The sequence below is a fragment of the Halichoerus grypus genome, chromosome 8 (genome assembly GCF_964656455.1).
Source record: "Halichoerus grypus chromosome 8, mHalGry1.hap1.1, whole genome shotgun sequence".
In the NCBI taxonomy this organism is placed as follows: domain Eukaryota; kingdom Metazoa; phylum Chordata; class Mammalia; order Carnivora; family Phocidae; genus Halichoerus; species Halichoerus grypus.
This window is the reverse complement of record NC_135719.1, coordinates 91,500,090-91,514,093: the sequence shown is the minus strand read 5'-3', so window position 1 is coordinate 91,514,093 and position 14,004 is coordinate 91,500,090. Positions and strand designations below refer to the sequence as shown.

The following is a 14,004-nucleotide window of genomic DNA, read 5'->3' as shown; positions in this document are numbered from 1 at the left end:
TGCTCTAAACAGAAACACTTAACTCTTTAGTGCTTAGTTTATTTGTCAGTGTTAAGGCTTTTATTCTATAATTAGGAAAGATATCCATAATAGAAAATCCAGTTTGTCAGATGGTTTTTTGAGGGAGAACATGGGTAAATATGATTATTTACAATATTTGCTCCACTCTTGTCCGTTTTTTGATTTGTTAGAAAAGTATATAGCTGAAAGAAATGAGGCTATGCAAGTATGTAACAGTGTTAATAAATTTAAACATATCCTCATTTTTCTTCATATTAAAATGGTTACTGATTTAGTCAACAAAAAATTTTTGAATACCTACTTATGCTCTGTTGAACATATTCTAAAAATCTATCATGAGCTATAAATATAAATTTGGTTCACGTGTGGGTGCTACTTGATGTAAAGTGATATTCGGAATATGATTTGACCTTTCCTTCCATGTTAGTTTTTTGTTCTTACAATCAGAAGTGCATACATAATAATATCTAGTCAGTTCTTTATTATCCTTGTTAACTAATTGGTCGGTTATCTTTGGCAGATTGCAGACACCAGACTGACTTCCCTAAGCCAAACAGGACACATCTCCAGCCACCTTCCTCTAGTGTCAGACTGTGCATGATTTTCCATTATATTTCCCACGGGTTAACTCCTTTCTTGCTTTCCGCCGCTGTAACTTCCCAAGAAATTACAGAAATACGGTATTAAACAGAGAGTCTGTATACGATCACTTTTCTCATTTCCAGCTTTATTGTATGCACAATTTTATCAGGAAAAGTAAGAAATCAATCTTTCAAAATATAATTACTTTTAAATAATGAAATTAATAAAATACAGTCAAGATCTTGATCAGTGAGAGTCTTTGAGTTCTCGAAGTTGTAAGTTTTACATACATGTTATTTATCTTTCATTTTATTTTTACTTTATTGAATTCTATTTTTTTAAAGTGTGATTTTTTTAATTTTGTGTAGAAATGAACTCACAGTTCATTCATTTGCATCATAACATGTCTTTATTTTTTCAGGGTTATCTTTACAGTTCAGCACTGCAACTATATGGAGTAGAATTGAATGGAGATTTTTGCCAGTTGCAGGAAATGGTCATAAAAAAATACCAGTTCACTGACAGGATAAAGGTAATGAAGTAGAGTTGAGACACAATGTTACATTAGTTTCAGGTGTACAGCATGGTGATTTGGTAAGTCTGTATGTTATGCAATGCTCATCACGAGTGTAGCTACCATTTGTCACCATACAACGTTATTACAATATCATTGACTGTGTTCCCTATGCTGCACTAAAGGTACCCTTTTAAATATATATTCTGTTATCTATTTTATAGCATAATTTAGTCCAATTTCTTCTGGATTGGAGTTGGAAAATCTTTTTGAATCTATTCTTGGTTGCTGTCGTGTAGAAACAGATTGAGTTGACTTAGTACTTTTAAACAATAAAGGTGAATTTAATTATAATTACCTTCCACTCCTATTTCTCTTCCTCCCCAATTTTATTAGAAAGTAGAATTTTTCTTAATTTCCTTCATCTTTTCTGTAGTATAGTTTTGGTAGCAGCATTCAAATTTGAATCTCTAGATGTAGGTCAAAAGTGTACTTAATGAAACTCTTATGTTGAAAGTAAGCAAAAAAGTTAAGTAATGCTCTCAGTTCTTTACCTTCTTTTTATAAGCTTCCAGGAGTTGTGGATGCCACAGAACGGCAGTTCAGGAGAATGATGCCCTGCATTTGGCTATAACAGAACTTTTCTCTTTTTCTGTATGTAAGGGGGAAAATAACCAGAAAAGGGAAAGGAAGTTTTTTGCTTAATGCAGTAATTCTTACCCTTTCACTGACGGTCCTACACTTCAATGGCAATGCAGAGAGATACTGAGCAACTAAGGCTCTCTGGTGTTAAAGTGTTGAAAGATATCTCGGTATGATTAAGGATCTAGTCCTCCCCTTTTTTATTGAAGGAAATGTTTTTTCCTCCTTCCAAACTTCCTTTTTTCTCTCTGTTTCCCTCTCATCTTAGAGAAGCAAATGATTAAAGCAAATTTATTGTCTAGTAATAAATTCATGGATTTTTCTCACTATCCCATATTTAGTGAACAGAAACATATTGTTCTTGCATAATAATAATCACATAACAGGAATGTTGATTTAATTGAAAGTTAAGATTTAAAAATTGACCTTTTAAGAATCCTAGTTTATAAATGGGTGCCAGGGTGGCTTAGTCGGTTGAGCATCCGACTCTTAATTTCGGCTCAGGTCACAATCTCAGGGTGGTGGGATGACCCTGCGTGGGGCTCGGTGCTCAACAGGGAGTCTGCTTGGGATTCTCTCTCTCCCTCTCGCTTTCCCCCTCCCCCCTCACGTATGTTCTCTCTCTCTAAATAAATCTTTTAATAAATAAATGGAGATCCAAGTACCTTGTTATTTTTTTAAAGAAGATGATAAAGATATGTAAAATGCATTTATTTACATGTTAAAAGGTCTTTACCCCTTGCTTTTCAACAGAGCATATGTGGATGAATGCCCACCCCACATACTTCTGCGGCTTCAGTGGCTATTAGTAACCCAATGACAGAAAGCTGTTTTTATACCATTTTATTGGCAACCTTAACAGTTTCCTTCCTCAATGGTAAAGACAATTGTTGTGTTTGAGAGGCCCTAAGATCAACAGAAAGGAATTCTAGGGTTATTTTTTATAGTATCTTGAAATCTATGTAGCCTTTAAGTCTCAGGCTCTGCTTTTTGTTTTGTTTTTGTTCTTGTTTGGTCTTTTTTAACAGGACTTTCCTAAGAAGTCTAGGAATCCTTGGTTGTCCATTCAGACTTAAGAGTGAGAAACAAGCTGATTGAAGTTCTCAGCATTTAAGTAGGGGATTCGGAGCACTGTGGGTTTCAGTGTCGAGTGATCTTGTTTGGCTGGTTAATTAGTTGGGGAGTATCTGATGAAGTATCTTAAGATCTTTCCTCTTGGGCTGGTCTGATTGCCCAGAGAAAACTTTTCCAGTCTCCTTACTGAGTGGCAAACAACATCCTGGGGACTGAGTGGTAGAGGAAAAGAAGTGAAGCATAAGGGATTCACAGCATCCTGTCTGCCTTACTTCCCTTGTTTTCAGTACATTAGCCTTTCTTTCAACTAGTCCTGGTGTCCCCTGACCCAGACACCTTTTGTTTTACCCTTTCCAGGGTAAATAGAAGAAACCTCTATTCTTTTGCTGGGGTATGAGAAAGTCGTATAGGGGTCTGGGTACTTCTAAAACTGACTTTCAACCCAATTACCTTATTTTTAGCATTTCTCCCTACTCCTTCACCCAGAAATACCTGGTGCCATCAGTTGTGAGCCTTTTTGAGATTCTGTAGTATAAACCAAGTGGGGGTCTTTGCTTTCTATCTGTCTAGCTTAGAAATCAGATTTTTCTGGTCTCCTAAATTCCTTGTTAGTTCCTTTTTTTTCCTAACTTACAAAATTTTATCTCTGTTATTTCCTTTCCCAATCCCCCGATCCTTGTGGGTATACTAAAAACACTATACTGTTATTATAATGGGGTTTCAGGATGCCATGTGTCTTATGCACTGTCTTTACATGAAAGACCCATTGATTTAAATTCTTTCTACCCTCTCCACTAGACTAAAGGGGAATTTTTCTTTATTCATATCTTGCTTATTCCTTTGATGGCACTTAGTGTTACCGGCGTAGCTGTTTTATCCCATTACTAGAATATAACATATTTGAGTGTAGATATTGTATCTCATTTGTCATGGTGTATGTATCTCCCTGCACAGTATCTCGTATATAGGAGGTGCCCATTAAAAATTGGTTAAATTATTTTGGGTTGCCATGTGGCCTTTGCATTGTTAGTATTCCAGTTTGTCCAGAGCCATTTTGGGGAGTTTCCCTGGGACTTCTGTTGGTTGCCATAATTAATTGATCCACCAGATTCTTTTTTTACCCTATCTGTGGGGTGAGGTGTGGGAGAGTGAACAGAGATGGGAAAGAAAAATCGGAAACTGTGGTATATCAGTTTTTCCTGCGTGCCTATTTCATATCTCAGCAACATGTTTAGAAAGTTTAAAGTGATTGTTTTCTATGTGTTCAGGAATATGTCAAAGGTGTGTTTCAGAGACTAGAGGCCCACCTAATTCAAATTATCTTAGTATTTTTCCTATTTAAAAAGGGGGATAAAATATGTTAAGAATCAGACCCCTTACAAATAAATAGTATTCTATTCCAAAGAAATCCTTTAATACAAAATAGTTAAACTTTTTTTCTTCTTTTTAAAATAAAAGTGGTTTGTTTTGCACTTGAGAAAATAGATGTTTTCTCTTGTTATCTTGCCTGTGCTCTCTCAGACTTGTTGATTGTGGTCAAGTTAATTTTTTGAGGTATATAGTTTTTATTTTTTATTATTAAGTTTTTTATTGTAATTCCTGTGTAGTTGACATACAGTGTTATATTAGTTTCATGTGTACAATATAGTGATTCAGCAATTCTGTACATTACTCAGTGCTCATCATAAATGCACTCTTTAATCCCCATCATCTGTTTCACCCATCCCCCCCTTCCACCTCCCTCTGGTAACCATCAGTTTGTTCTCTATAGTTAAGAGTCTATTTCTTGGTTTGTCTCTCTCTACTCTTTTTTTGTTTCTCTCCTTTGCTTGTTTGTTTTGTTTCTTAAATTCTACGTATGAGTGAAATCATATCATATTTGTCTTTCTCTGATTGGTTTATTTCACTTAGCATTATACTCTCTAGCTCCATCCACATCATTACAAATGGCAAGATTTCATTCTTTTTTATGGCTGAATAATATCCTATATATATATATACATATATACACACACACATATATAATCATATATGTGTATAATCATACCATCTGTATGTGTGTGTGTGTTTGTATATATATGGCTGAATAATATCCCATATAGATAGATATAGATACCACATCTTTATCCATTCATTTGTTGAAGGACACTTGGGCTGCTTCCATAATTTGGCTGTTGTAAATAATGCTTCAATAAACACAAGGGTGCATGTATTCCTTTGAATTAGTGTTTTTGTATTTTGGAGATAAATACCCAGTAGTGCGATTGCTGGATCATAGGGTCATTCTATTTTTAGCTTTTTGAGGAACCTCTATATTGTTTTCCACAGTGGCTGCACCAGTTTGCATTCCCACCAACAGTGCAGGGAGTTCCTTTTTCTCTACATCCTCACCAACACTTGTTTCCTGTGTTTTTGTTTTTAGCCATTCTCACAGGTGTGAAATGATATCTCACTGTAGTCTTGATTTGCATTTCCCTGATGATGCGTGATGTTGATCATCTTCTCGTGTGTCTGTTGGCCATCTGGATGTCTTCTTTGGAGAAATGTGTGTTCATGTCTTCTACCCATCTTTTAAATTGGATTTTTTGGTTTTTTGGTGTTGAGTTGTGCAAGTTCTTTATATATTTTGGATACCAACCCTTTATGAGATGCGTCATTTGCAAATATCATCTCCCATTCAGGAGGTTGTCTTTTAGTTTGGTTGATTGTTACCTTTAGTAGATAGTCCCAATAATTTACTTTTGCTTTTGTTTCCCTTACTTCAGGGGACCTATCTAGAAAGATGTTATTGTGGCCAATGTGAGAGAAATTATTATCTGTGCTCTCTTCTAGGATTTTAATGGTTTCAGGTCTTATATGTAGGTCTTTACTCCATCTTGAGTGTATTTCTGTGTATGATGTAAGAAAGTGGTCCAGTTTCATTCTTTTGCATGTAGCTGTCCAGTTTTCCCAACACCATTTGTTGAAGAGACTTTTTCCTGTTGCATATTCTTGCTTCTTTTGTCAAAGATTAACTGACCATAAAATTGTGGGTTTATTTCTTAGTTTGCTATTCTCTTCTATTCATCTGTGTGTCTATTTTTGTGCCAGTACCATACTGCTTTGATGACTACAGCTTTGTAATATAACTTGAAGCCTGGAATTGTGATGCCTCCAGTTTTGTTTTTCTTTTTCAAGATTACTTTGTCTATTTGGGGTCTTTTGTCAAAGGTTTCCATACAAATTTTAGGATAGTTTGTTCTAGTTTTGTGAAAAATGCTGTTGGTATTTTGATAGGAATTGCATTAAATCTGTACATTGCTTTGAGTAGTGTAGACATTTTTACATCCATGAGCATGGAATGTCTTTCCATTTCTTTGTGTCATCTTCAATTTCTTTCATCAATGTTTTATACTTTTGTTGTTTTTTTTTTTAATATTTTATTTATTTACTTGACAGAGAGATAGCACAAGTAGGCAGAGCAGCAGGCAGAGGGAGAGGGAGAAGCAGACTTCCCCGCTGAGCAGGGAGCCCAGTGCGGCACTCGATCCCAGGATGTTGGGATCATGACCTGAGCCGAAGGCAGACGCTTAACCGACTGAGCCACCCAGGCGCCCCAGTGTTTTATACTTTTGAGAGTACAGGTCTTTCACCTCTTTGGTTAGGTTTATTCCTAGGTATTTTACTGTTTTGGGTGTGAGGCATATAGTTTTTAAATACATTGTTTTGTTTGCTTTTTTGGATAAATAATCAAGTAAATTTTAGATGAAAAGTCAGACAAAGCCAATAAACTTAACATTTTATTTTTTTTGTATTAACATTTTACAATACATAAATAACTTTTACAGTTTTTATATGATCCATTTGATTCTGTGAATCAGGACAGATATTATTCCTTTTTATTTATGAAGACACCAACTGCCTAGTGTACAAACTCAGTTGATGATGGAACCAGAGTTTGAACCTAAGACCTTTGACTCTTACAATTAATGATATAGTCATAGTGGAAAAAGCTCTGAACTGCTGCGGATTGAAAGACTGTAATTATATGACTATGTAAACAAATCTATCTAAAACAAATATTCACAAGTTTATGGTTTTTAATTAGATACTAAATATCTCCCATAGATGATACTATTAAATATACTGTTCTTTCTCCCATTTTAATTAAGGTTGACTTCTCATATCGCCTCATATCGTTGAACCAATAGATATTTCTTCTGTGGTTATCTTTGTTTTCTTAAATGAACTCATTCTTCTTAAGGTGCTTCATGCAGACATCTGTACCCAGGGTTCACTTCTGCAAAATGCTGATGTCATTATCATGAATAATGTCTTCGAATATTTTCTTGATGAGGCAGAACAGGCCAGGTATGTTACTTATTCAAGCAAGAAATCTGTTAAAATATATTCAGCAAACTATGAAAAGGGATTAGTGGGGTGCCTGGCTGGCTCAGTCAGTAGAGCATGTGACTCTTGATCTTGGAGAATATAAGACCCACACTGTGTGGGTCTTATGAATATGAGAATATAAGACCCACATTGAGTGTAGAGATTACTTAAATAGGTATCTTTTTTTAAAAAAGTGATTGGTAAAGTAGAAGTATTAAACTGTTTTTTAAAACAACCTCAACAAGATTATATTAATAAGGAAATGTCTTATGCATTAAACAAAAAGTAAACTTTGATTGTCTAAATTTGTAAAATATTACATCTAATGGGGGGGCATATATTAAATGATATCATGACCCAAGCATTTGCTTAGCAATCAGGAATGCAATAAGATAACAATTCCTGATGGGCATTTATACTTATTCTTTTCTGTCTCCGTTTTATTTTCTTTGAAAAAACATGATGGGAATTAATTTCTATAAGTGATACAAGATATAAGAATATTAACCAAAATAGTGATTAGTTATCAAACTTTTAAAATATTTTTAAGGTGGTAATAGTAGGTTCCTAAAACTATTCCACCATTCACGCAGTGGAAAAATGAGCATATCTGTGATCACTTTTTTGACTTCTCTGCCACAATTTGATGCTTTGTGACCCATCAGGACCAGTAGGTCCCTCTAATTAGAAAATTCCTGTGGTCCATAGTCTGAGACATTGATTTTCTAGCTAGCTAGGATTCATGACTTTTTTTTTTATCATAATGGCATATGTGTACTCTAAATGCAGGAAAACTCCTTTCCATATGTACAAAATGGAATTACACAAATGTTTGGATTAGTGCATCAATAAGGTTTCTACCGCAGAGAAATAAAAAGACATATAGACCATAAAGAGTTAATACAGAGTGGAATCCTGAATGGCTAAACCTCTTTATCCTGCCACCCTTTTACCTTCTATGTTCTCCCCTGCCCCCAGCTTTCTGTCTCAAACACACATACACACACACCCATACCCGTTACTAGTAGGTTAAGGTCATCATGAAATTAACAGCTTAAATATTTTTAAAAGAAACTAGTTCAAAAGAAAGCTAATCATATAATCAAAGCTCAGCCAGAATGGGTGACAATTTTTGGTCACAGGCTGAAGACCAGAAACACAACATGAGCAAAGTTATCTTAATCATAGCCCTCTTTAAGCTTAATTTCCAGTGGACAAAGTATGATTAGCTTTTCACCTTTTTAAGTTAATGACCAGTGGCAAAAGCATTACATAATTGTTGGAGAATGAAGTAGTACCAGGTTTATGTTGTATAAGAAGTTAAAAGAGAAAAACACTTTAAAATCTTTGGAGATTCATTACAGGAAGATTTTGACTGCTGAAGAATGATGAAAGCCACTGGTGAACTTGACACCGGAAATACTGAATATTTGGGTTGTTTTAAAAGCTTTCTTGGTACATTCATTCGCTCTACGTTGTTCAGTGAATAGGTATCGACCACGTGTGCTAGTTCAGTCATTTTTCCTAAATCAGTCTAGTACAATGCATTTGAAATACAGATTATAGCCATGGATGACAGTATACAGGAGAATGTTTAGAAGACACAGTAAAGCATTCTGACATTGGAATCGTTCTGACAAAACTGATCATTTACCTATGTTAATTCTGTATTGTACTGAGTGAAAAAGAAAGATGGTGCCACATAGAGCCTCCAAGGACTTGTCTTAATCAGAATCTGAGACAAGTGGAATGATACTGCTATAGGAGTTAGTATATAAGTGAAAACAGAAATAAACCGTAATAATGGAAAATGTGTACTCAGCAAAGACTCGGGCTTCAGAATAAGTCCGATCTCATTACAGAGTAACACCCCAGATTTGTAGAGTAATTGTTAGTTTAAAAGGTGCCTCAGTGTATTTTTTGAGTAGGTGAAACAGATACAGCTACCAGAATGATAGCTTACCAGAAACAGCAAGTGCTATTCTGAGAGAGGCATGGCCAACCGTGCCAATTTAGTCAGCTTCTTCATTCTTATTAAATAAACTTATAAAATATGTCATTTTTAAGGAACCACATCAAAACAATAGCTCTATCCCAAGCACAGTGACGATTATCAAGCACTGCTACATGATTTTAGATCTAGCCTGAGGAAGAACATTTGTATCATTTTGCCTAATAAACTCCAGAATACTAAACCTAATAACCGTTGCTGTAACTGAGAGAAATGCAGATGACACCGCTGCCCACCTGCCCGTTGCAAGGGATGTGTCTCTCTGCTCTGCTTGGCCGTTGCTCCCTGCTAGTGGGGTGTACGGTCAACACTCATGCAGAGTATAGAAAGCCAGTTCATGTCTGCACTGAATTCGTCAGACCTGGGCAGGGACTGCCTTGTGGCGCATATAAACGCACGTGGCATTTCACCATGCTTTCAACCGGGCTGGCCCCACTCAACTTCACAGGCGCCATGTTGCCCAAAAGTCTTTCCATTAAATATTTTTGACAACCAAATAAAGTATGATTTCACTCTTGATGTTATTTTAAAAGATGTAATCTACATATCAGGCTTAATTGTTAGTCTTTGCGTGGCTTCTGGCATCTATGGCCTGTCTCCACTACTCTTCCCCACCTCTACCTCCTAGCCCTTCTCCATTCCGCAGAACCAGTTTTGACACACTTCATCAAGAGTTTAAGGAGCGCTTGGGTGGCTCAGTCAGTTAAGCTTCTGACTTTTGGTTTCGGCTCAGGTCATGATCTCAGGATCATGGGATAAAGCTCCGTGTCGGGCTCTGCGCTGGGCTTGGAGCCTTCTTGGGATTCTTTCCCCTGCTCCTCTCTCTCTCTCTCTCTTTCCACCCCCTTCCTCTCCCTCTCCCCTTCTTCCTCCCTCTCCCCCGCCCCTCAAAAAAATCAAGAGAGTTTAAGGGGCTTTAACTACTGATCCAGCTTTGACTTGTGTATTGGTTCTGAAAACTGAGTTTCGGCCTTAACAGTACCTCGTAGTAACACAAATCCCCATCGTGTTGAATCTCTTCGATGTTGTAACATAATTTTGCCAACACCCCCTTCAGAAACTGAAGAATTTACCAATTTCTAATATTTTGCTGCAATGCTATTTCCTGCAGGCAAACATTTTGCCCATCTGGATTTCTAGGTATTGCCTGTGCATTTTCTTTTGTCATCTTCATTTTTTAAAAAGTGTTCAGTGTCTGGTAAAACCTAAAATATAAGTTTTTAATATGTTGCAGAGCCTGGGAATATATCAGTCAAAATGTAAGAAAACAAGGATCGTTATTAGTAACAGTACCAAGTCTTGAAGATTCTCTCTCCGGCCTTCAGGTATGTAAGCCTCTTTCCCAGCATTTTTTTTTAAGATTTTATTTATTTATTAGAGCACATGCATGAGAGAAAGAGAGGAGAGAGCAGGAGCAGGGGCAGGGGGAAAGGGAGAAGCAGACCCCACTGAGCAGGGAGCCTGATGTGGGACTTGATCCCAGGATCCTGGGATCATGACCTGAGCCGAAGGCAGATGCTTAACCAACTGAACCACCCAGGCGCCCCTTTCCAGCATTTTTATTGTCAAAACTTTTCTCCAGTTTTTTTCTGATAGCTATTAACAATATTCTAGAGATGTTCTGTCTGAATATAGTGACAGACAATAGAAAGAATAGCAGTAACTTACGGCCTAAGAACTGGTTTGTGGTTTATTGGCCTCAAGAGCTCTGAAATTGCAATTCTTATCTTGATATAGATTCCTTTGCTTCTCCAACCAGTTTTTCCAACTTGGGGGTTACAGTTTTAGGTTAACAAATGCTACTAAATGTTTGTAAGAGGCTTAGAACACCCACATCATAACTTTCCCCTTAGAACAAAAGGAACAGAGATGTCTTGGGATCAAGTTCTGCATCAGACTCCTTGCTCAGCAGGGAGCCTGCTTCTCCCTCTGCCTGATGCTCCCCCTGCTTGTGCTCTCTCTCTTCCTCTCTCTCTCTGACAAATAAATAAGATCTTAAGAAAAAAAAAGAACAAAAGGAACAGAGTTGTTCAAGGCTTCTAGAATCGGATGTGTAGACTGGAGGCCCATATACTGTGCACAGTTTGGAATCTTGTACAAACCACTTCTTTGTTCCTTAGATTCTCCATATAAAGTAAGGCCCCTATTTACTAAGTTTCAGCCCAATAAGTTGACCCTATATAAAGGTTAATTAGTATTTATAAAGTTCTTAGAGATCCCTAGGTGAAAGAAATAAAATATAAATGGAGTATTATTATAGTTTCTTTAGTAGTGCTTTCCTTATCTATAAGCACTGCCAAATGTAAGCATCTATTTCTTCCTTTAAAAAAAAACTAAGCCATCATCAATAATACTTCCTTAAGAAATTTTTGTCAATCATCTAAATTATAAAAGTAGGGGCGCCTGGGTGGCTCAGTCGTTAAGCGTCTGCCTTCGGCTCAGGTCATGATCCCAGGGTCCTGGGATCAAGCCCCACATCAGGCTCCCTGCTCCGCAGGAGGCCTACTTCTCCCTCTCCCACTCCCCCTGCTTGTGTTCCCTCTCTCACTGTGTCTCTGTCTGTCAAATAAATAAATAAAATCTTTAAAAAAATAAATAAACAAATTATAAAAATTCATGTTTACAATAACAAGGGAAATAATCCTGAGATATAGAAAGAAAAGATGTTAATCTCCCCATCCCCTCCACTTAATTCTTTTCCAGGAGAGACCCATCTCATGTGTGGTGTAACCCACCATATTTTTCCATGCTTATAAAAATACGTCTTTAGGGACGCCTGGGTTGCTAAGTCGGTTAAGCGTCTGCCTTCGACTCAGGTCATGATCCCAGGGTCCTGGGATTGAGTCCCACATCGGGCTCCCTGCTCAGTGGGGACCCTGCTTCTCCCTCTGCCTGCCACTCCCCCTGCTTGTGCTCTCTCTCTCTGTCTAATAAATAAATAAAATAAAAATTTTTTAAAATATATGCCTTTTAAAATATATGGTCTCCAAGGGGTGACCTGGGTGGCTCAGTCAGTTAAGGATCCGACTCTTGATCTCAACTGAAGTCTTGATCTTAGTGGTCTTGAGTTCGAGCCCTGCATTGGGCTCCCGCTAGGTGTGGAGCCTACCAAAAAATATATATATAGATATATATAAACTTAAAAAAATATATATATATGTGTATGTGACCATATATATATATGGTCTCCAATTTATAATTTCTATATAGATTGAAATAATTTGGTGATTTTTCACTTAACGAAATAATGGTTTCACACTAAATATATAAATCTGTCTAGATAACCACTGGAAATTATTACTTATGAAAGAGTCCTTATGCATGAATTGTTGAATAACTTTATTCCTTTCTTGTGTAATGAAACTTCTTTATTTTTTTTTAAGATTTTATTAATTTATTTGTCAGAGAGAGAGCACAAGCAGGGGGAGAGGCAGGCAGAGGGAGAAGCAGACTCCCCACTGAGCAGAGAGCCCAATGTGGGACTCGATCCAGGACCCCGGGATCATGACCTGAGCCAAAGGCAGACCCTTAACTGACTGAGCCATCCAGGTGTCCCTAATGAAACTTTTTTACCAGATATATTCATTGGCGGCTCTAGAATTTCTGTGTCATAGGGACTCAAGTTTACAGTGTAAAGGGAAGGGCCTGATGAAGGTTATGGAGGGAGATTAGTGCCTCTCATGCAACCCCTTAGCACCATCACTGTGTATGTATGAACAGTTGTCTCTGTTCTCTGTGTATTCTCATTGTTGTTTTAGTCTTTTATTGTTTAAACCTAATGATAATTATTAACCTAGTTACGTTAAAACAATTACTCTATTCTGTATTTTCTTTATTCTTTCAAATTCCAAAATCAAAGTAAATTAAATCCTGAATTCACAGACCTACCATGTAGTACAACAAAGAATTGTTCATGTGACACCATGTAAACTTAGTCCTGCTTGTTGTAAAAAAAAATCTGTTGTCTTCAGTTACTTAGTTCGTCATGATTTCTTGAAGTTCCAGAGAACAGGATCATTCTGCAATTTTCATGTTTGTTTATAATCTTTTTTTCTTCCAGATTAATATACAGCTATCTTCCTGGGTTGAAGAGGTACCACTGACCTACGATGTATATCCAGAAAAGCATATTGACAGAGAAGCTCTTGAACAAATTCATTTGTATAAGATTCTCTAACATTAAAATAGTCCTATCTCAGTGTAATGGTTTGTTGAGTATATTACAAATTAATAAAAAAGAAACATCACCCCAATACCCTAACACATATTTCTGTATATTCCTTTCTAGACTTTGTATGTATGTTTACATATTTGTAAATAGTCATATGGGTATATATACACATATATAGTTGTGTATAGACACATAATTGTGTCCATATACACCTTTGATTTCTGTGATAATTTAATTAAAATACTTACCTGAATATTTTTGGTTTTCTCCTGTTTCTTTTATCTTGTTAAAAACATAAATATGTCTTTTTTTTTTTTTAAGATTTTTATTTATTTATTGAGAGAGAGAGTGATAGAGACATGAGAGGGGGAGAGTCAGAGGGAGAAGTAGACTCCCCGCCAAGCAGGGAGCCCGATGCAGGACTCGATCCCGGGACTCCAGGATCATGACCTGAGCCGAAGGCAGTCGCTTAACCAACTGAGCCACCCAGGCGCCTAGATATGTCTTTCTTTAGTCACTAACTCTGTATACCAATTCCAGATATGAGAAAAAAGAATAGAAGGTGTTTGTATCATGAGAGAAGGGTAGAGGGGAAGGTAGGTTACATTGTATCCCATT

At 36.7% G+C, this 14,004-nt stretch overlaps 1 protein-coding gene across 2 annotated transcripts in view; it reads left to right on the top strand.

Moving 5' to 3' along the window:
* The window catches only part of LOC118547852 (uncharacterized), a 33,912-nt gene extending 20,273 nt beyond the window's left edge, over nucleotides 1-13,639 (top strand). For both annotated transcript variants that reach the window (XM_036111504.2, XM_036111506.2), the window contains exons 5-8: nucleotides 1,025-1,135; nucleotides 7,077-7,183; nucleotides 10,450-10,540; nucleotides 13,276-13,639. In XM_036111504.2, the coding sequence (XP_035967397.1) occupies nucleotides 1,025-1,135; nucleotides 7,077-7,183; nucleotides 10,450-10,540; nucleotides 13,276-13,392 (426 nt within the window). In that variant the 3' untranslated portion in view covers nucleotides 13,393-13,639. The remainder of the gene's footprint in view (nucleotides 1-1,024; nucleotides 1,136-7,076; nucleotides 7,184-10,449; nucleotides 10,541-13,275) is intronic.
* The last annotated feature ends 365 nt before the right edge of the window (nucleotides 13,640-14,004 follow it).